Source organism: Cupressus sempervirens, chromosome 3 (assembly GCF_028749045.1).
Source record: "Cupressus sempervirens isolate cs-2001-9-10 chromosome 3, ASM2874904v1, whole genome shotgun sequence".
Classification (NCBI taxonomy): Eukaryota; Viridiplantae; Streptophyta; class Pinopsida; order Cupressales; family Cupressaceae; genus Cupressus; species Cupressus sempervirens.
This window is the reverse complement of record NC_143120.1, coordinates 834,443,239-834,465,695: the sequence shown is the minus strand read 5'-3', so window position 1 is coordinate 834,465,695 and position 22,457 is coordinate 834,443,239. Positions and strand designations below refer to the sequence as shown.

The 22,457-nt window shown below is 36.4% G+C and overlaps 1 protein-coding gene across 1 annotated transcript in view; it reads left to right on the top strand.

Moving 5' to 3' along the window:
- Positions 1–22,457, top strand: part of ERA1 (Prenyltransferase family protein) — a 301,285-nt gene that overhangs the window by 132,869 nt on the left and 145,959 nt on the right. Inside the window, exons 5-6 of the mRNA XM_089822091.1 lie at positions 2,965–3,047; positions 3,222–3,275. Of these exons, the coding sequence (XP_089678217.1) occupies positions 2,965–3,047; positions 3,222–3,275 (137 nt within the window). The remainder of the gene's footprint in view (positions 1–2,964; positions 3,048–3,221; positions 3,276–22,457) is intronic.

The following is a 22,457-nucleotide window of genomic DNA, read 5'->3' as shown; positions in this document are numbered from 1 at the left end:
GTTCTTGACAAAACACTCCTAGATAGTTGTTATGATCATTCTATGATTTCAAAATACACAATGTTTTTATTTTGAAAACGGATTGCATCTAATCAAACAAAGTCTCCAGGTTTAGAGAATATCATTATCACTTCTGAATTCTACATTCATTATGCATTCACAGCCTTTGATTAATTACAAATTGCCGTAAGAAATGAAAAAATTCTGAGTTTGGAAGCTTAAATCTGGAATTGCTTCATGCTTTAGAAGACCTGATTCTACAATGAGATCTGAATTTGTAGTAGTGATTGGCATTGACTTCCAATATTCTCCAAGTCTAAGACAGATATGCTTTTCAGCTTACAATGCTTCATTTACTTTACCTCAATGTGCTGCCCCACTGGATAAGTTTGATATGCACCTTTTATGATTTGATTTTGGCTTATTGTTTGATTGCAATTGAGGGCATATATGAATTGACGGAAATTAGGAGTTCACATGGCAAGTTCTCAAGACATTCCAGAAAAACTATGTACATCTGGTAAAGTACTAAGTTAGATCAGAAATCACAGCCTTATGTGGGATGTGGCTTGCAGAAATCTTGAGCTCATGTGTCAAATCAACTTCAGAATTCAGAGGGCTACAGGCCAAGTATATTTTGTAATTTCAAGCTGTATGTAGCAAGGGTTTTAATGAATTCCATGAAGATGTGGCAAAGTCCCTTAAGCATCTTTAGAAATGTTATGTTGCTGGATTTCCTTTGATACTTGGAACTTGCCTCATCCATAAGCTTGAATTTGATCTTGCAACATGGAATTAGAGCTTGTTCAGTGAATTCTCCTTGGTTGGATTCAAAATCTAATCCTTGTTTGGACTCAAACATCTTGAATTCATACTTCATTCAAGCGCCTTGATTGCTTACACCAATATTATCAAAATTTCATTGCTCTTGATAATGGTTGGATCGATATCGAGTGTGAATTGAAATTTGTCGAGCCCTCCCGGGCTTGACCTGATTTTTCTCTTCTCCTATGTTTCTTGAAATGCCCATTCACCATTTGATAGTGATCAATCTCTACTTTATTCTTTCCTCTCTAAAGCTTGAACATCACAACTTGCCTAAAGTTTAGCCAAGACTTGAACTTCAAAATGTTGCCAATCTACTACTAAACTAGCACTGACTGCCAAAGGAAAAAGAGGAGGTCCCCATTTGGAATGGAGAGATGGTTCGTAGTGCTTATCTGCAAAAGGGTTTGGCAAATTTTTCTCAAAATCTTCGTTTCAATTTCAGAAGCTGGTCTTGGTGTTTGTGGCTACAGGGAGGGACAATTGTGTTTCTTAACATCAGGTTGGATGGTTTTCAACTTTTCAGTTACCTTGTCATTTCTAATAGTTCTCTAGAATCAGGGAGGGTCTTAGTAGCAGACTCATTTTGGAGAAGCTTTATAAAGAGAAGGGAGCAGCCTTCTTTATGCACCTGTGATCAGATGTGGGAAGCCTTCAATACATTTGTAACTGTAATACCTGCATATTGTCATCTGTAGGGTTGTTAGAAGTTAGAAAGATGACCATTATGGGAGGATATTAAAATATTGTAATGTTTCTTTAATGGTCATCTTAGTTGCTTTAGGAAGTTTTCTTTTCAGTTCAGAATTGTTTCATTTAGAGACATCGTCTTTGTAAATCTGTTTATTGGGCCTTCGTCTCCTTTGCTTAATACATCCATTTACCATAACACAGGCCGCTTTCATCGGTGAAGAATACACAATGCTTCGATTATAATTTACAATACATAGTAGAAGAATATTGCTGAACTCTACAACAATATCAAACCAGGCGCCACTACTAAAGGAAGAGTTCATGTTGTGATATTAGGGGTCGCTGAGTGAGCACTTGAATTATTCCATGATAAGTATACACTGATCACCATCTAGTATGAATAGGATTCTACTCACATAGCTATCAATTTCTGAGATTCAAATATGTATGGCCACTTAAACTGGAATAATGATATTCCTGATTTCTTTTGTCATAATTGCAACCCTGCAACATCCAAATCTGTATGTCAGATACACACGACAGTTGTATCTTCTGACAAGAAGTCTACACTTTTTCAAGATTGGTTAATATTTGACTGCTCTTGGAAAGGCTACCGCCTTTTCAATACAATATTTGCTGGCACTGTTACACAATACACAGTATAACTGAAATTGATCTTCTGGACGAATTCATCAATGAAATTCATTGATTTTATTGAAAAGCACATATTAAACCCAGTGAAGTATCCGTATGATCTTTCCAATCCACCAAGGGCAGATCTCTCACTGATGAACATAGCTTCCTCAGGTCCATTCGAGAAGATTAATTTGAGACTCTCAAATTAATTCAATGCATATCTTTCACCACTCCCAAGAGCAATTGCATAATACTTTACTCTGTTACTATTATTGTTCAGTTCTGTAAGGTTATGACTTAAAGTTAATAGTGACTTCCATTAATTCAGTTTTAAGTCACAATTGCTAATTGCTTAGTACTACTTTAATATAGTTGTTAATTAATTAAAGAAATAATTTTACTTATTTGTGCTCCATTTTATCTTTCAAAGATAAAACCAGACATTACAACAATGTTGAAGCTATCTTAGGCAGCAACTAATTTAATGTATAACTTGTGTCTCTTATTGAATTTCACAATTTTATTAGCTTTCTGATTACATGGTAAGTCACCACATTTGAAATGGGAAGACATAAACTTCATAGTTTATATTTTTTTTATTGCAATTTTAGTCTGACGAAAGGTTTTGAAGTTTTTAACATAATTGATACAATGCTTATATAGTACCAAATCGAGCTCATCCAAAACATTTTAGACTTGTGATGATGAACTCTTTTAAATTCCAACAGCATAAACTTGTCTGTTCCTCTGTATAATCTATTTTTTAGGGTTTTTAATTCTGGGTATATTAATGGTGTTGCACTTTTGTAGATGGCTCATCTTGCAACAACTTATGCCGCTGTCAATGCCCTTGTCACTATTGGTGGAGAGACAGCTTTGGCTTCAATTAACAGGTATCAATTCCGTTGTTTTTTCAAGCCCTTCCATTTTTCTACTTGATGAGGAAAAATGTTAAAACTTGTTGGGAAAATCTTACATTAATTAAATTTAGTCAGTTGAATGGAATTGGTTGAGGCTCTATAATAGTATATGCTATAGAAGTCTGATGTCAATTATTTGCAGAACAGGGGAAATATGCTCAAGTTTTTGCAGCGGATGAAAGATCCTTTGGGGGGATTCAGGTTCATCTGTACTTTCTTAAAATTTCATTTGATCATAAAGGGACATTAGTTTATCCCTAAACTTTGTTATAATTTAATGTATCCTACTTTTTGTGCATTGGTGTATTATTAAATTCTTTTGGATGTGTTTTGAGCATGGAAGTTCTTAGCAGTGTTGCATTTTGGCCACCATCTGAAATTTAATACTTGGACTATAATATTTGTTAATTGTTACATTTGGGACATCGATTATAAAATTTGCCAGAGTTCTCAATGCTTTTCATTGAAGTGAACTCTATGTAAATGTTATGTGGGGTCTGCCAGATTTTGACCACTTTTCTAAATATTTGTACAACGAATAAGTATGGAAACCAGATATACTTGTTATGTTGATATTGAATTGTTTATGGATTATGGATATGTAGAAACTTGATCTGCTTGCATCAAATTTTCTGGTATATGTATGGGGCATTGTTAATGCACATTAATTATTTTAGTGCATGAGACTACATTTCTAATTATTACCTGGACCCTTGATGTCTCCATGTCAGTTGTATAGATAGATAGATAGATTACCTGGACCATTGATGTCTTCATGTCAGTTGTATATATATAGATAGATAGATAGATATATGTTTATGGGCATTATTTAAGACAATTAATTTATATATATATATATATATATATATATATATATTACCTAGACCCTTGATGTCTTCATGTCAGTTGTGTGTGTGTGTGTATAGATAGATAGATAGATAGATGTTTATGGGCATTATTTAAGACAATTAATTTACTGCGTTTTAGGAGAAGAACCATCATGTCCTTCATATGATCTAGATATGATAATGGCTAAAGTTTAAACAATACATGGAAATCCAGATACACATTTTACATTTTGTTATCCATATACTTTCCTATAAATGTGTTGAAATTAACTTGGACGCACTGGGGACTTGGGGACTCTGTCCCCCCGTCCCCAGCAGCACCACTAGATTCCACCACCTCCGCGGAGGATGGGGGACATCCTGATGTTGATTATTTGCTGATTTGACTATTTATGTTCAATGTTCGATGTTCCAATTCCATCCAATGTTCAAGTATTTACTCTTTTACATCTTTATATCTTATATTGCAATACATCTTTTCATAACTAGCATTTAAAGTACCATATATAGACACACAAACACACACACACACACACACACACACACACCCTCCTATCCCGCGCCACCATCCCCCTGCCATCCCCCCATAGTCCCCAAATTAAGGTCCCTCTGTCTCCCCGTCCTGGAAACTTGTCCCCTTGTTCTGCCATCCCCCTATCCCCCAGGGTGGTGTAATTATGCTTCTCTGGAAAGGTTAGAGCATGCAATGCATTAGTAGTGAAGTGGCACTGATGGATAATGATTTAATTATGATATGCTAATTGAGGACCCTCCCACATTAGACCAACTTTAAGGGTCAATGCTTCCTGGCATTATAGATTTTTTTCTCCTTTTGTTTTGGGCCGGCCTTGCTAATTTATGTGTTCATTGATTTGCCATATATTCTTCTAAGTTTTATGAAGTTTGGAAAGGGGTATGTTTTGTGAAATAATGAGCTTTTTGGAATTGTGAATTCAAGTAAAATAGGAAACAACTAAACTGATAAAACAAAAGTACTGAATTTTTAAAAATAATAATGCATTTTACCTAGAAAATCTAAGTAGATGAAATATTAAAAGGCACATTTATTTATTAAATCTCCTGCACAATTTTGATGCATAATGTAAATAGTTAATATATGCAGATTAGGTTATTCATATCATGCAGACATGAAGGAATCCGAATCAGATATTATATAAAAGACCACACATACCAAAGAACAATTTAACTTAATCATTGACACTTAGCTTTCAATTTTCAAAATAATGAAACTGGACAACAGAAATAAAAGAGGTAACAGGAGCAGCTCCAATGGGAGGCGTAAGAGGAGAATGTTCTGTATTTAGAGATTGATATCTTTTTCATTTTAGGTAACTGACATTTTTCTTCATGTTGCTCCTGTGGATCAAAGTTTTTACAATTTTTGTTTATATCCCAGACAACTCCTCAATCAACCTTTTATTTTGCATCAAAATGCATCGATGAAGAAAATCAAATGTTAGGCAGATCATTATCCTAAGCTGAGAAACATGTCTGTGAGATATTTAACTATTTTTAACAAGGAAAAGATGTTCCTTTAAGTATTTGAGTTTCAAAGTGATGTTTCTTTTGTTGTTTCTCAAGATGGGAATCTTTTTGCACAATTTAGCTTCTCCCATACTTACTGAAATAGGATAATACTGAAGAATTCATTATTGAACAACAGGACAGCTGGACTTTTAAGAGTTAACTCCCAAAGTATTCATTCACATTTCCAACACAAAAATGGGGATGTGATAATGTGGCATGATTGAAATGGTATTTGTTATTTGTATTAACTATGGAAACAAAAGCTCAATTTAAAGGAATTACATGAACAATGTTTCTAAACACAATAATCATTAACAATAAGAAATATCTAATATTACTGTAATACCTTCCCTTAATGCTCAATCTATCAACTATACCAAGCTACCCCCAAATTTTACAAATTTTTTGAGAAGTAATTGGTAAAATATTTTTATGTATTAACAAATGATCAAGACGATCATTATAAAGAATTTGCAAATATAGGAGATAGCATGTTTCTAATAAGAAATTGAAGAAGATTGTAGAAACAATCTTATCTACCTAATTTACATAATATACAAAAGATGACCATTAAAATAATATAATAATATTCTAATATCCTCCCTTAATGGTCAATCTATCAACAACACCAAGTTGCGCCCTGAATTTAACAAACTTATCTGGACCAAGAGGCTTGGTGAGAATGTCTACAGCCTAATCCGCTGTTGGAACATATTGCAATTGAACTGTCCCATGTTTAATCAATTGCCAAATGTAATGACAATGAATGTTTGCATGTTTGGTTCTTTAATAGAAGACTTAATTCTTCGTAAGTTTGAGAACTCCCTGCATTTTTTCGGATTGAGGGCCAGTCTTGCTCTTCGACATTTCTCCATGCATTCTCCAATAATATTGAGGTGTTGCTCTTTCCCACTGTAAACCGAGCAGTCATCCAAGAAGGCTTTGAAATTTCCCACTGATATACCATCAAAGACATGTAGTACGATCCTCTGGAACGTAGCTGGTGCATTGTATAGTCCGAAGGGCATCCTATTATAGGCATATACCCCATCTTCAACCACAAATGTAGTTTTCAGCTTGTCTTCTGTAATAACCCTCTAATTAGATAATCTAATGTTGATATTCTTATTTGTAATTAACTAAAATGGTATGTAATTCCAAAAATCAATATTAGAAAGATAATAAATAAAAAATATTATTATGATTTTATAACTCAATACAATTAATAAATTTTAATGTAAGAATAACATAAGAAATGATATGATCAAATACACCACTAATAGTATACTCTAAACACATTTCCTAAAGTGTGCTAAGAATCTAAGCTAATGACCAGACACCCTCCACATACCGAATGATAATGGGTGTAACCAATGGGGTGGCATGGGTATTATTATAATATTAATACCACATCGATCTCCAAGATGGGGCATTGGGGGAAAAAGGAGAAGAGAGAAATAAAATGTAAACCTACATCTCATAAACCAATACGAGGCAAAGCAAAATAATCATGCGCCACATTAAAAAGGAGAGAAATATAAAATGTAAGATATAGGAAATGGACGATAGAAGAAGGCTGAGATAATAGATAATGGAAAAATAAACTTAAAAGTATTGCATAATTAAAAAGCATTAAGTATAAGGCAAAGTTAAGTGGGAGTTCCTTAAGAAAGGGGATTCCATATATAAGGAATCCACCAAATAAGGAAAGAGAATAAAGAGACCCAAAATTATAGGGACAACTTAAACGAGGTATGTATTATGGAAATATATATATTTAATTAATAAAAGGTAGTCATCTTTGAGCAAGAATTTTATTGTATAATTTTTTCTTTCACATTATTTATAAATATAAATAATAATTTTCAAAGGATATTTTATTATCGAATATAGATTGAAATGATTTTTATTTGAATGATATGAATATATTTTATTCATAACAATCTTGTTATAGTTCTTATTTGAAGAACATTGGATCTTGAGTAATATTGTGTTAGTCTATAGGACTAACACCGTAAAAATTGATGAGACTCGAAGCATGAAGTATGTGAGAAATTAAGATCTCCATTGTCCGCCATGGGCGAGAATCAATTTCGAAGCATGGAGCATGGAGATATTAAGATCTCCATTGCCCGCCATGGCCGATAATCGATGTGTCAGAATATTCTGATGTTGTCAACATATGCATATGTGAGTAGCCTTGGATAGAGAATGCCCGTCCAAGAAGAATCTTAAGGGGTTCACTCCTAGGAAAACGGCGAGGTAGCTATGAACTAGGAAGCCCGACTTGGAGACGTCCTTAAGATTGGGATTAATTTAGAGGGTTTTATTGTTGTGATTCTAACCATTATTTTTAGAGAAATTACTTGTCCCAAACTAACCCTAATAGTGGGGACATTACAGTGGTATCAGAGCATGATCTTGTCATCTTGTAGGGTAAAGACAATTATAAACATTTCAATCAATAAATAGATCAAACTATTGAATAAAATTGTTAAAGAAGCCTGGAAATATGATTAAATAAATGTTGAATCTAAGTTCATACAAGTGATTCATTGTCAAGATGGGAGAGGCAGAGTAAATCCACTTGAGATAGGTAGATTTCAAGATAGGTAAGGGCATGGGTTCCAATGCCTTGAGGAAAGATTCCAAGATGGGTGAGGATATGGTTTCAAATGCTTTGAGGAAAGAGTCCAAGATAGGTAAGTACATGATTCCAAAATCCCTGAGGAAAGAATCCAAGATGGGTACAAACATGTAGTCCTTATGCCTTGAGAGAGCCTACTCATAGAGAGGTATCTAGCACCCTGTGACATTGAGATTTTCATCCTCTTCAGGTAATGTATGAAACACAAAAGTACTTGAGCTCAATATGCTAACCTATTCAATCTATTTCATTAAATGATTCATCAAGAAAAATATATTGAAACTATAAGGATTGATCATACTTTATCTTTTGATCCATCAAACATTCATCATTTAATCATAAATCAAATCATAGTTTGAGTAACTCACCGACCTCAATCAAGCTGCAATTCATCAGTATGGTCAATCAATCACTTAAATAAGAATCAATCTCATAGAATCTCTCATACCACTTGATATAAGTTCCATCTTCAAACTATTGATCATATCCTTTAACTTTAATTTGAAAATAATATGAGAGTCATGCATTGATTGTGATCTAGTAAATGAAATAAAAATCGTAATTGCTTGATGACAAGCAATTTTGAGAGGGTAGGACTGTAATAACCCTCTAATTAAATAATCTCATGTTGGTATTCCTATTTGTAATTAACTAAAATGGTATGTAATTCCAAAAATCAATATTAGAAAGATAATAAATAAAAAATATTATTATGATTTTATAACTCAATACAATTAATAAATTTTAATGTAAGAATAACATAAGAAATGATATGATCAAATACACCACTAATAGTATACTCTAAACACATTTCCTAAAGTTTTCTAAGAATCTAAGCTAATGACCAGACACCCTACACATACCAAATGATAATGGGTGTAACCGATGGGGTGGCATGGGTATTATTATAATATTAATACCACACCGATCTCCAAGATGGGGCACTGGGGAAAAAAAGGAGAAGAAAGATAAACTGTAGACCTACATCTCATAAATTTATACGAGGCGAAGAAGAAAAATCATGCGCCACATTAAAAAGGAGAGAAATATAAAATGTAAGATATAGGAAATGGACGATAGAAGAAGGCTGAGATAATAGATGATGGAAAAATAAACTTAAAAGTATTGCATAATTAAAAAGCATTAAGTATAAGGCAAAGTTAAGTGGGAGTTCCTTAAGAAAGGGGATTCCATATATAAGGAATCCACCAAATAAGGAAAGAGAATAAAGAGACCCAAAATTATAGGGACAACTTAAATGAGGTATGTATTATGGAAATATATATATTTTATTAATAAAAAGTAGTCATCTTTGAGCAAGAATTTTATTATATAATTTTTTCTTTCACATTATTTATAAATATAAATAATAATTTTCAAATGATATTTTATTATTGAATATAGATTGAAATGATTTTTATTTGAATGATACGAATATATTTTATTCATAACAATCTTGTTATAGTTCTTATTTGAAGAACATTGGATCTTGAGTAATATTGTGTTATTCTATAGGATTAACACCGTAAAAATTGATGAGACTTGAAGTATGGAGCATGTCAGATATTAAGATCTCCATTGTCTGCCATGGCCAATAATCGATGTGTCAGAATATTCTGATGTTGTCAACATATGCATATGTGAGTAGCCTTGGATAGAGGATGCCTGCCCAAGAAGAATCTTAAGGGGTGTGCTCCAAGGAAAATGACGAGGTAGCTCTAAGCTAGGAAGCCTGACTTGGAGACGTCCTTAAGATTGGGGTTAACTTAGAGGGTAGAATAATATAGTTAGTTTTGTTATTGTTGTGATTCTAACCATTATTTTTTTAGAAATTACTTGTCCTAAACTAATCTTAATAGTGGGGACATTACATCTTTCTCCGCAATGCTAATCTGATTGTACCCTGAGAATCCATCCATGAAGGAATACATCTAATGGCTGGCTACCTTCTCCAAAGTGCTATCAGTAATGAAATGGGGAATGGGTCTTTTATTGTCACCGCATTCAAACATCTGAAGTCTACACATATCCAAATTTGGGTGCCATCCTTCTTGAGTGATATGACTATAGGAGATACCCATTCACTTGTTTGTACTTTGAATATTATCCCTGCTTCTAACATCTTTGTGATTTCTTCCCCAACCCTTTTTGCATAGTTCTTATTCATTCTGTAAGGTCGTTTTTGCACTGGTCTTGCTTCGAGTACCAATGGAATTTGATGGACACATAGCTCCGGAGGTACTCCCTTAATTCCTTGTATGTCTAGCAAAAGACATCCATATCCTTCGGGAAGATTCTAAGGGTTGTTGCCTTCAACACTGGGTCACAATCATCCCCTATCTCGATTTCTTTGGGTTGATCCACTTCCCCCAGTTTTAAAGTCTAGAGTCTAGCCTCCTTGTATTCCACCTCCTTTTCAAAAATGTGTGCAGGCATCTTGTTGAGGATTGCCACACCTTCCTTATACTCTGTGTACCCTTTGGGGTATTGTTCTTCTAACTCAGAATCTTATACTTCCAGCATATTACATTCTGCATGGAAAACTTCATAGTCTCCCATCTGCTAGTGAAATAATCCATTAAGGGAACTTGTGTCGTTGTCTGAGCATTCCCCTAATCTAAGCACTCCTTTGTCATCTAGTTCCATCGCTTTATAGTCTTCTCCTTTGGAGTTTGATGCCAAGTCCTTACTAACTGGTTCTTGAGATCTATGATGTACTTTCTTCCTTCAGACTCAATAGATAGAGTATTTTATTCCAATTATGGGTAACTTTTGTTGCGACCAACCATACTCTTCCTACTAAAGCATCGTACCTTTCTTCTGTAAAGTGATAACCACAAAATGCAGAAAAAATTATTGCGTACCAACTATGACTTTTTGTCCCATCAAGGTTCCTATACTCTTGATTCCATGTTGGTTGGCTCTCACTAGTTGAAATGTCGGTGGCCAAAGTGTAGGTTTTCCTATTTCCTTCCATGTTTCTTTTGATAAAACATTTACGCTAGAACCTCCATCAACAATAGTCTATGAAAGCTTGCACCCTAATATCTCCATCTCTACTATTGCTGGTGTTCTCCCCATTCCTATAGTGAATAGGGTATTGTCTTTTGTCTGTACTTCTCCTTCCTTCTCTTTTTTAGAGGTTTTTCCTTTCAGGCTTCCCCTCTGTGTTAGCGGTACCTGCAATTGATGTAGTGTTTCTAATAAATCAACGATTTTTACCAGGATAGTGGTTTCCAGTACTTGCCTCACAATATTCGGTACACCCCTACTCGAAGTAGGTTTTTCTGGCCTTGTCTTTCCTTCCTCTCCCATACTATCTTGAATGTCCTTTGCTTCTTGAAATCTTTCCGTCTTTGTAGTAGCATCTGGATAGGCTAATTTTCTAGCTTTCATCCTAGTGACTGCAAGAATTTTGCCTTTTGGATCTTCAATATCTAACATATTTACCCCCTTCTATCTCGGGCAATTTGCATCCTCATGATTGCCTAGTGCACACCATTTACACAACATTTCTCCATTCTGTCCTCCCTCGTTTTGGCAATCTCATGCAAAATGTTCCCATTCATTGCATCTACTACATTGGATCATAGGCCTCCCCTTCGAATCATACTGCATTGGATGCTAGAGTGTTGTTGTTATTGTTGTTGTTGTTGCTATTATTATTACTTCCTCTTCTGTTATTTTTGTATCCTCCTGGAGAGGCTTTTGTATTTGTATTCTTAGGAGTGGAGGGTGGTTTAGATTGCTCCCCTTGGGTGAGGAATACTTGAGCGCTCCGTGTTTCTGAATTGTAGGGACAATCTTTAATTACATGTCCCAGTACTTGACAAATCTCACAACATTCTTTCTTTGGACATGCTCCTTATGTATGGCCTTTTTCACAGTTGGTGTACCAAAGTTCCCTCCCTTCTTTCTTTTGTTCCTTACTCCCTGCCGCTTCCCTCATCAATCACCTCAAGTCTTTTCTTAGGGCTTGGATGGTTTCGGATTCTTCTTCGCTTTCCTTGGAACTTTCACTCGCGCTTCCATGCCTTCTTGCCTTGGAAGTTTTGCTCTCGCTTTCTATATCCATCGCGTGAGTACACGCATCCCCAAAGGTTGATGGTGGGACTATCTTCATCTTTTTCCTAAGGGACGGTGTTAATCCGTCAATGAACCATCTTTTCTTTAGTCCATCTGCAGGCTTGTTATCGAGTTTACCTATCAGCTCTTTTAGCCTTCTACTGTAGGCTTTGACGGATTCACTCTTCCCTTGTCTTGTGTTATAAATCTCCATTACTATTTCATCATCATCTCTTAGGAGTCTGAATTCTTCCTTAAAGGCTATACGGATATTATTCCATGTGTTTTTCATTCCTGCCTCCAAATTGGTATACCAATTAATGGCAATACCCCTTAGTGTGGCAAGGAAAACTTTTAGCCATTCCGCTGCGTCATTTTCTCCATTCGCTTGCCATATGGTTATGCAAGTTTTACAATGGTAGGTGGGGTTCTCCGAGCAGTCCCTCGTGAACCTCAGCAATTTTTGCTTGTCTATTGCCATTATGTTGGTCTTTTTCCCTCCTGGCGGAACACTTCTTCCCAATGGAGCACTTCCTTCCAATGGAGCACTTCCTCTTGATGGAACACTTCCTCCTGACGGAACACTTTCTCATAATTGGAAGTTCCCTCTGTAGACACCTAAAAACCTTTAGAAAATAAAGTATTTTTATTTTTTGAAAAATTCCTGATGACATCATTTATTAATTAATTAATTTATTTTTATGCCATTAAATCCCTTTATCTTAATTAAAAATATTTAATTAAGGAATTCCTCCCAAAAATGTTTAAATCTTATTTAAACATTATTTCCTTATTTATTAATTATTTAATTAATAAATTGACCAAAAAATCCAAAATAAATAAAAAATTTATTTTTTGTGCAAAACTTGGACAATTTCTTTAAGACCACTAACCTCTTCCAAAATCTTCTAATCCTTCTTTAATTTTGATTAAAGGCTAATCCCATCATTTCCTACCCCTAATCCCAACTCAAAATATTTAATTAAGATTAAATATTAATCCTCATGTTTATTAAAAAAGTTTTAATAAATATCTCCTCAACCCAAACCCTTGAAATAAATAAAACTTTATTTATTTCCTAAAAATTTAATTTATCCTCATCCTAAGAAGTTCTAGACTCTTCTAGAAAGTCTTCATCCTCATCCTAGGAAATTCTAGACTATTCTAGAAAGTTTTTATCCTCATCTAAAGTCTAGACTCTTGTAGAAGATGTCTTTAAACCTAATCCTAATCCCCTCCTAACCTTGTCACATTCTCTAAACATGGGTTAAGACTTAATAACCCAAGTCAAAGTTAACAAATATCTCCTCCTTCACCCACCCTCATTAAATGCCATCCACTTGCCTATCCCTAAGCTAATCCTAAACCATCCTAATCCATCCTCTAATCATTTGCACAATCCTAAGCAAGCTTAAAACCTTCCTAATCAAGCCCAAGTCGAAATTGCTCTCATCTCCCTCAAAATATCTCAATCATAAAATTTTATGAAGCCCACTAGGCCATAAATGACTCTTCCAAGCCCTTTTATTGCTCTTACAAGCTATTATGAGGGTCTTTATGAAGATTTTATCCCTTGAGCCTCCTTTGTTGACTCATCCTTCCCCTTTCCTCTATCCTCTCACCATGTGACATGTGTCACTCCTTGATTGGCTGTAAGGAAGCACAATCCATGTGCTCTCCTCTCATGCAATCTGAGCCCTCCATGAGCTTTTCCCCATCCTTGCATCCTAGCCCTTGATCCCTCAAGCCCTTTGCCTATTTAAGGAATCCTCTCCCAAGCCATTTTAACACAATCTATGAAGTCAAGTCATAATGCCATTTTGAGAAGCCATTTTACATCAAAACCATACACTCACACCCAAATTCCAACTCTATTTGAAGCCCTTTTTGAAGCATAAGTTTGAGCATACATCCTATCTATTTAGACAAAGCCACTAAATAAGAGAGCTTCTCATTGAGAGAGTTCATTAATGGCTCATATTCTCAATTGAGAGTTCATCTTAGTCTATCTTGAAGTTTATGAATTTTGTTTAGTTTGTAGAAGCTTTATTTAAATTTGGTTTCTATTAGCATACTAACATTGCTCATATACATTTTGGCACATCCGGTGGGACCCTGCATGGGTCATCTTCATTAGCTTTTTTAGTCAAGTTTTGTATGCCATTTGCTAATTTTGGCTAATTTTGCTTGTTTTTGTGATTGGTAGAATTGTATAAATTGGTTTTGTAGGTCCACATGAGCATGAAAAAGACAAAAGAACTCATAGTCTATCTCATAGTGTTTGCAGATTTTTCAAGCTTATAGGTGGACAAAGAACTCGGAATTCTTCTTCCTCTTCTTGTCTATATTCTTCTTATTCCATCTACTTCTTCTTCTTCTTCTTGTGGAAGATCTTGGCCATTTTTTTTTAAGGAAGAAAAATCATACACACTTTTTTTTAGTGCTTAAAATGAACCCTCAAATCATACTTAAATCCATTAAAAAATTAAAAATTTGCAAATAAGAAAAAATCTTTTAACAAGTGAAACTAAACCAATCCAATTATTTGCATCCTTGCAACATCAAGGTTTTAGATGCATTCATGCAAAGTTAGGAACACTTCATTTTTGGGAATTTAAAAAGAACTTCAAGTTTCCAATTCAAAAGGTTTAAAATCAACACTAAGTGTACACTAAAATCTAAATCAAACTCAAAGCATCAATCAAGGATAAAATGAACCTCATTTGCAAATATTTTAAAGTTGTTTTAAAAATATCATTTAAACTAAGAGTCCTAAATGGTTAGCAAAAATTACCCTAAAAGCTTTGTTATTTGTTCCAAACAAATGTCTTGCTGCAAAATCTTGAATGTTTCTTTAGTTTTTCATGCATCAAAACAATCTAGGAATATCATTTTTGGGCTTAAAATATGCAAACTAGAACACAAAATCTTGAATGAAAACCAAAGTCCAAAGAGTCATTTTCACTTTTGAGTCCAAAACAATCTTGAATGATCTAAGGTTAAACAAAACATTTCAAAGTTCTTAAAACAACACACAAAATCTCAATCTTGAATGCTCAAAGGAAAAAACTTGAATGTTTAATCACTTGTCTTTGAATGCATGTTGCTAAAATCACTCTCGAGTGCCATGGATTAAAATCAAGTTTGTTTTTTTTATGAATGCATGACTAAAACAACAAATCCAATCTTGAATGCCATAGATCAAATAATCATCTTTTGGGGCATAAAAAGAATCCACATTTTTGAAATCTTCTAAGTTATAAAAACTAATAAAGACACTTTGAGTAAGTTTGTAGTTGGACTCACCCTCTTTAATCACCCATCAATTTAACCATTGGTTGCAATCTCAGCGCCATCTATGGGGATGGGTCTACCTAAGAGGGTGTTAAGTGCTCCGCAAAGATCAAACTCCACTCACTTGGGTCTTTAGTGGTTTTTCTAAGTTAGAAAATTCTTTGAATGCGCATTAATCTCGCTCACACTTCATTTGGGCATAAAAATTGGACAAATCTTGACGTGGAGGGCCTCCGGGCGTGCGCTTGACAAATCGAGTCTCACACATCTTTGCTTTGGGCTTAAAAAAAAAAAACACACCAACTCTTGAATGCTTTAAAAAAAATTAATCGATACTTGACGTGGAGGGCCTCCGGGCGCGCGGGTTTACTTTGTTGTTGACCCTAACTCTTCTTCTTGTATTCATTCTTCGCTCGATTTTGCTTTGTTGACACATTTCAAAGTTGCAATTGAACATTGTCTCTTAAACATGAGTGCTTGCAAAGTCTAGATGAGCACACATAAGAGTCAGTTGGTAAAAAGAACAAGCGTGTTTTTTAGCCCAAGGTCATTCAAGTCTTCTCTCCCCTTGTCGTCTTTCGAGGCCAGCTTGGGTGCATAAGATTAGGATTCAAAACCTTGTTTCTTTTTAGGAGGTCTGCTTGGGGATTTCATCACCCCTTGGACGACCTCAACTCCAGCGTTCCGGCGGAGTATAAGAATCGGGAGGTGAATCCAAAGAAACCTCTCTTGGAATCAAGATTTTGTCACTCGGGCTAAGCCTCAAGGAACTTTATACCCTTGAGAAGTGAAAGAGGAGAAGTGGGTTACCGCTCCTCTCGGCTGTGTGACATCTTTTTGGTTTCATCTACGGATTTGGGCCTCACATACCTTGCGTATATCGAGGACTCCCTAGCTATAACAAATTTCATCCTTGTAGAAAGCTTCCTAGGATGTTGGTGTGTTTGACATGCTTGCTCCAAAATTTTGTCTGCTTGTTTGTTCATAGCTTTTGAATGAATGTTTGCCAACTTTGGTCAAAATCCCAAAAAAGCAGAAATCTCCCAGCTCAAGGCATACTTAGCATAGTCACTGCCTCATCAGAAATCATCCAAGCTCCCCAGCTGCAACTGAATCTATCTAGTTCCTTGCTTTAGAACAATCCCAAATCCAAAGTCTCTCCAAATCATTCCCCCCAACCAGCTAGCAACCCAATCCAAAATCACACCCAAGCCTTTAGAGAGTTGTTGTCATTCTGCTAGAATTTTCTATCCAATCAATTCGACCAATCCACCAGCCTCACCAAGGTTATCCCTTTGACAGAGCTTTGTCTAGGGTAATCTAGCTTTGTCACTTGTTATCCCTCATCACCTTGAGCTAAAGGTTGGGATCCACAAGTGGTCAATCTCGTGTCATGCCCATAGGATCATTAGTCTATCCTTAAGTTGACACAATCTCCACCAATCCAGCGCATAGGAAAGCAAAACTCTCACTTTCTGACAGCATGCCCTTGAAGTCTTCCATCCACAAGAAAGCCACAAATCTCTAGCCAATCCTCCTTAGGTCTGTCATACAGCTTTGACGCTCCCTAGGAAATCCTTCATCAGCCAATCCAAAATTTGCGCTTAATCCAAATCCAACGATGAGCTTCCGTGTTCATCCATATGCAAGACCCCATCCCCATCCGACTCATCATCAAAACATGAAATCCCAAATCTATCATGATGTGTTCGGTCGTATTGTCCTTGCTCCCGCTACCTCCTATTCCAATGATGATGAAAATCTTGTTGACTATGACGGGTATATTGAAAGCCTTAGAAACATTCCCCCAAGCATCCCACAAAATCCATGCATTCTTCCAAACTATCTAGTCATGCCATCTGATATCCCAGCTTCTCCTCCATCACCCAATCAACCAAGCTTCCAATCTTCCACCCCCATCACACTATCTATTCCTGTCAATCCACCTCCACCTCCAACACACGAGTCTCCAAGGAATCTCCTAGAGGAAATACAAGAAAAGTCGCCTCCAACAGTCGATAAGCCATGTCATCTAATCCAACCATGTGAAGTAGTCAGCAATGAAGCTTCCCCATCTATAATATCACCTCCATCTCTCATAGCTATCATCCCCATACCACCCATCGAATCGCTCCAAATCCCATCCACATCTCCTCCTCCAAGCATTATCCAAATCCCATATAATGAACCTCATGCATCCACTCCCATCCATTCTTGCCAAGATCTTGTCCAAAAGCATGTTGAAATATCCTCCGATAGAACAATAGATCTCGCCATTCCACTTATTCCCCTACATGATCCACTTTTACCATCCCCTCCATATCTAAATCCTACCATCTTACGTACTCCATCTCAAGATCCCTTTCCCTTAGCCCACCCAACTCAAGATCCTATCCTCCCATCTCCTCTGCTTCATGATCATACATCTCCCATAATCCATGATGATAGATCCATCGAAAAAGAACTAATTATCATATCCGAAGCTCCAACTCCTTCAGCTAGTAATGGACTCACATCTTGTGTTCCAAATAATGAACATCATATTGAAAAAAGAAATGAAAATGTATTTCTAGATGTTGGTATCCCCGCTATTCCTGCATGGTCCCAAGTCCTTTCATCTCCACCCCAAAGTTCCCATCCATCTTATTCCGCATCTATTTTGGGTCCTCATCCGACTCCTTATCTCCAACCCTCCATTTTGGGTCCATATATCCCTTATCTAAATCTCACACCCTTTCCATCCATTTTGGGTCCTTACATACCTAATATGAATCCTTTATCCCCTCCATCTATTTTGGGACCTACACCTTCCCCGATTTTGGGCCCATATCCTTCCTTCCCTCCATCCATTTTGGGCAATTATATCCATCCATATCCTATGTTCCAATCTTTCCTTCCATCCCCTCAAATCCGCAAGCTAGATCATCAAAGGCACTCACCCTTGAATCCCTTCCAACCTTTAAACTCTATCACTCCATCAATTATCCCTCCATCTCCTCCATGCTCTTGTTCCCATCCCATGGCTAATAGAAGCATATTGGATGCCAAAATACAAAAGCATAAACCCAAAAATCCACAAAAATCCAAGTCTCAACATGTCCCTTCTAAAATACATGTTCAAAACAAGAAACATTTAATCACAATCAAAGAAAAAGTCAAGAGGCCACAAAAGCCCAAGCTAAAAAAGTCAAAAATCACGTGGATACCCAAGATGCTCATAAAAGAAATGCATCTCAAAGAAAAATCTCAATTGGCATCCATTCATGCTACTCAAAAAGCCTCATCCATCCATCCTTCATCCAAATCCCCATATAAGCATCCTTCATCCCCCCAATCCACTTTTAGTCCATATGCTTCTTATCCTAAATTTCCCATCCTCCATCTTCCAACTCTACTTTTAGTCCTTATCTTTCTCTTCCTCCATTTTCTCCTCAACCTCACTCAAAACCATCTTTCCCACTACTTTATCACCTCTCAAGGTGTGTGCCAATGATGATCTTTCCATTTTCCTCATCCATTTACCCACAAGCCTTATGTCTTCGCATCCATTATCTGTCAAACTCCCACCCACCATTCCACTTGTTCAATCCAATCCTTTTTTATCCATCCTACCAACATCTATGAGCCAAAAATAGCTGAAGAAAGCCAAAATCATTCCAGCTAAGTCCAAAGTCAAAAAGTCAAAAAAAAAAAAAAGTAAAGAAAAATAAAGCGTCCACTGGTGAAAACTTGGCAATTCAAGCGCCTTGGACAAGTACCATGATGAAAACTTGGCAAACAAGCATCATGCGTAATCCAACCATCTCTAGCTTAGCCTATCATCCTCATTCTTTTGGTCACATCTTGCCATCCAGCTCCATCTTCCAATTTATCCACCTATCTTTCATCCTCTAGCTTTTATCTATCGCTATCTACTTATCTTCTGCAACCTCACCCCATCATCCCAGTTATCATCCATCTCCCTAGCGCCTTCAGCTTTTCTATCCTAGCTTCAATACTATCACATCCATCGTAAGACCTCCTTTCACATGTCATCTTCTGATTGGGGGCACTATTCCTTGGAGATCTTGTCTTGTCCATCCTCCATTGTCATTGGTATCTCGCTCTAGGCTATCCTCATGCAAATCCAATGTCATCCTCTCATTAGCCATTCACTCTAGCGCCATCTATCAGCTCAGCTACCACCAACCCTAGCATTGTCCCCATCCTTGGTCACAGATCTATCATCATCATTGGATGCATCCTTGCACATCCATATCTTACGCTATCAACTCATCCTTAGCTTCTGCATCTTGCACCAACTTGAGCCATCCCGCTATCCTATCATCCTGAGCTTTTGCCTGCTTGTAACTATCTTGGTCAGCTTCAGCTTGTAAATATCTTGGTCCGTCAGCTGGTACATCCTCTTTAGCTTAGTACCATTGTATCTATCCAGTTTTTGTGTCAGTTCCTCCTTGATCAGCATCTTGCACACATCGTACACCCTTGGTTAGCTATCCCAATGCATCCTTTAGCTAGATCTCCTGTCACCAAAGTGTTATCCTTCTTAGTTCAGCTTGCCAGACGAATCACTCATCTAGATCCACCATCTTAGGTGCTCTCCGATAGATCCTTGTAGGATATAGCTTTCCTCATGTCTGATCTTGGTCCGTTAGTACCTCGTCCTACCCATCTCGTTGGCAAATGTTTCTCTTTTGGATTTTCACTTTCTTTTGATTTGGGATCTTCCCTTTTGGGTCTTGAGGTATCTTTTCCAAACAATCTTTTTGTTCCCTCCTCAAAGTTGCCACGATCTTCCATATCATGGTATACTGCGAATGGGGCAATTTGGGCGTAAGGTCTTGATCAAGTCTTTTGTTTTCTGCTTGTGGGTTACCCAGTATCGGTTCCACTTTGATTCTTTCGAGATTCATGTGTGATGCTAGGGCAATCCTTGTGTGTTTGTTTTGAGTCAGTCCGTCAATCCTCTGGACAATTGGTGAAAAGGCCTTGATGTTCTTGGTAATCTTGGCAATTAACAAACAGTCCTATAGCAAATCTAGTGCTCAACTACATGGTGGTACTTCTCTTTGAAGTATCCCCCCGCTCAAAAAGCTTCAATGGTTTTCCTTCATCTCCATTATCCCCCATCCATATCCAACATCTGTCTCTCCTACCCCAGCTTATGCATCAGTATCTCTTTGAATCAATCTGCACTTTTAGCTTTAGGGATCCACAATCTTAGTCTTAGGGAACCACCAATCCAATCAATCCACCAAGCCTCATCTTTCGAGATCCACAATCCTAGTCCTAGGGATCTTCGAAACCCATCTTCCACCAATTTGACTCTTTGAAATCCTGTTGCATCAGCTTTATAATCCCCTCATCCTTCTCCCTATCTTGGATTCCTTTTTATAGCGCTCTGCTCCTTCATCCTCCACCTTCCCTAAAGTCTTAAGCTTGCTTCCTCTTGTGCATCTGATTCTCCTTTATCATTCTCCCATAGTGAGAGTTTGAACTAACTAAACCTCTTCTCTTAAGCCACTCTTCGTCCTCCCACCTGCCAAGATTCTTGTACTGTTCAAGAAGCCGTCGAGCCTCGCTTTCCCTCCCCGCCGCCTTCTTGAGGGGGCATCTCACAGTCCATTCTCTCCTCTTCTGCTCTAGCCTTGGGCATCTTATTTTCTTATCTTTGATGCCATGCCACTTGCGACATCACATCAAAGAAGGGCAAAATGTAGACACCTAAAAACCTTTAGAAAATAAAGTATTTTTTTTTTCTGAAAAATTTCTGATGACATCATCATTTATTAATTAATTAATTATTTAATTAATTAATTTATTTTTATGTCATTAAATCCCTTTATCTTAATTAAAAATATTTAATTAAGGAATCCCTCCCAAAAATGTTTAAATTTTATTTAAACATTATTTCCTTATTTATTAATTATTTAATTAATAAATTGACCAAAAAACCCAAAATAAATAAAAAATTTATTTTTTGCCCAAAACTTGGACAATTTCCTTAAGACCAATAACCTCTTCCAAAATCTTCTAATCCTTCTTTAATTTTGATTAAAGGCTAATCCCATAATTTCCTACCCCTAATCCCAAATCAAAATATTTAATTAAGATTAAATATTAATCCTCATGTTTATTAAAAAAGTTTTAATAAATATCTCCTCAACCCAAACCCTTGAAATAAATAAAACTTTATTTATTTCCTAAAAATCTAATTTATCCTCATCTTAAGAAGTTTTAGACTCTTCTAGAAAGTTTTCATCCTCATCCTAGGAAATTCTAAACTATTCTAAAAAGTCTTTATCCTCATCCAAAGTCTAGACTCTTCTAGAAGATGTCTTTAAACCTAATCCTAATCCCCTCCTAACCTTGTTACATTCTCTAAGCATGGGTTAAGACTTACTAACCCAAGCCAAAGTTAACAAATATCTCCTCTTTCACCCACCCTCATTAAATGCCATCCACTTGCCTATCCCTAAGCTAATCTTAAACCATCCTAATCCATCCTCTAATCATTTGCACAATCCTAAGCAAGCTTAAAACCTTCCTAATCAAGCCCAAGTCGAAATTGCTCTCATCTCCCTCAAAATATCTCAACCATAAAACTTTATGAAGCCCACTAGGCCATAAATGACTCTTCCAAGCCCTTTTATTGCTCTTACAAGCCATTATGAGGGTCTTTATGAAGATTTTATCCCTTGAGCCTCCTTTGTTGACTCATCCTTCCCCTTTCCTCCATCCTCTCACCATGTGACATGTGTCACTCCTTGATTGGCTGTAAGGAAGCACAATCCACGTGCTCTCCTCTCATGCAATCTGAGCCCTCCATGAGCTTTTCCCCATCCTTGCATCCTAGCCCTTGATCCCTCAAGCCCTTTGCCTATTTAAGAAATCCTCTCCCAAGCCATTTTAACACAATCCATGAAGTAAAGTCATAATGTCATTTTGAGAAGCCATTTTACATCAAAACCATACACTCAC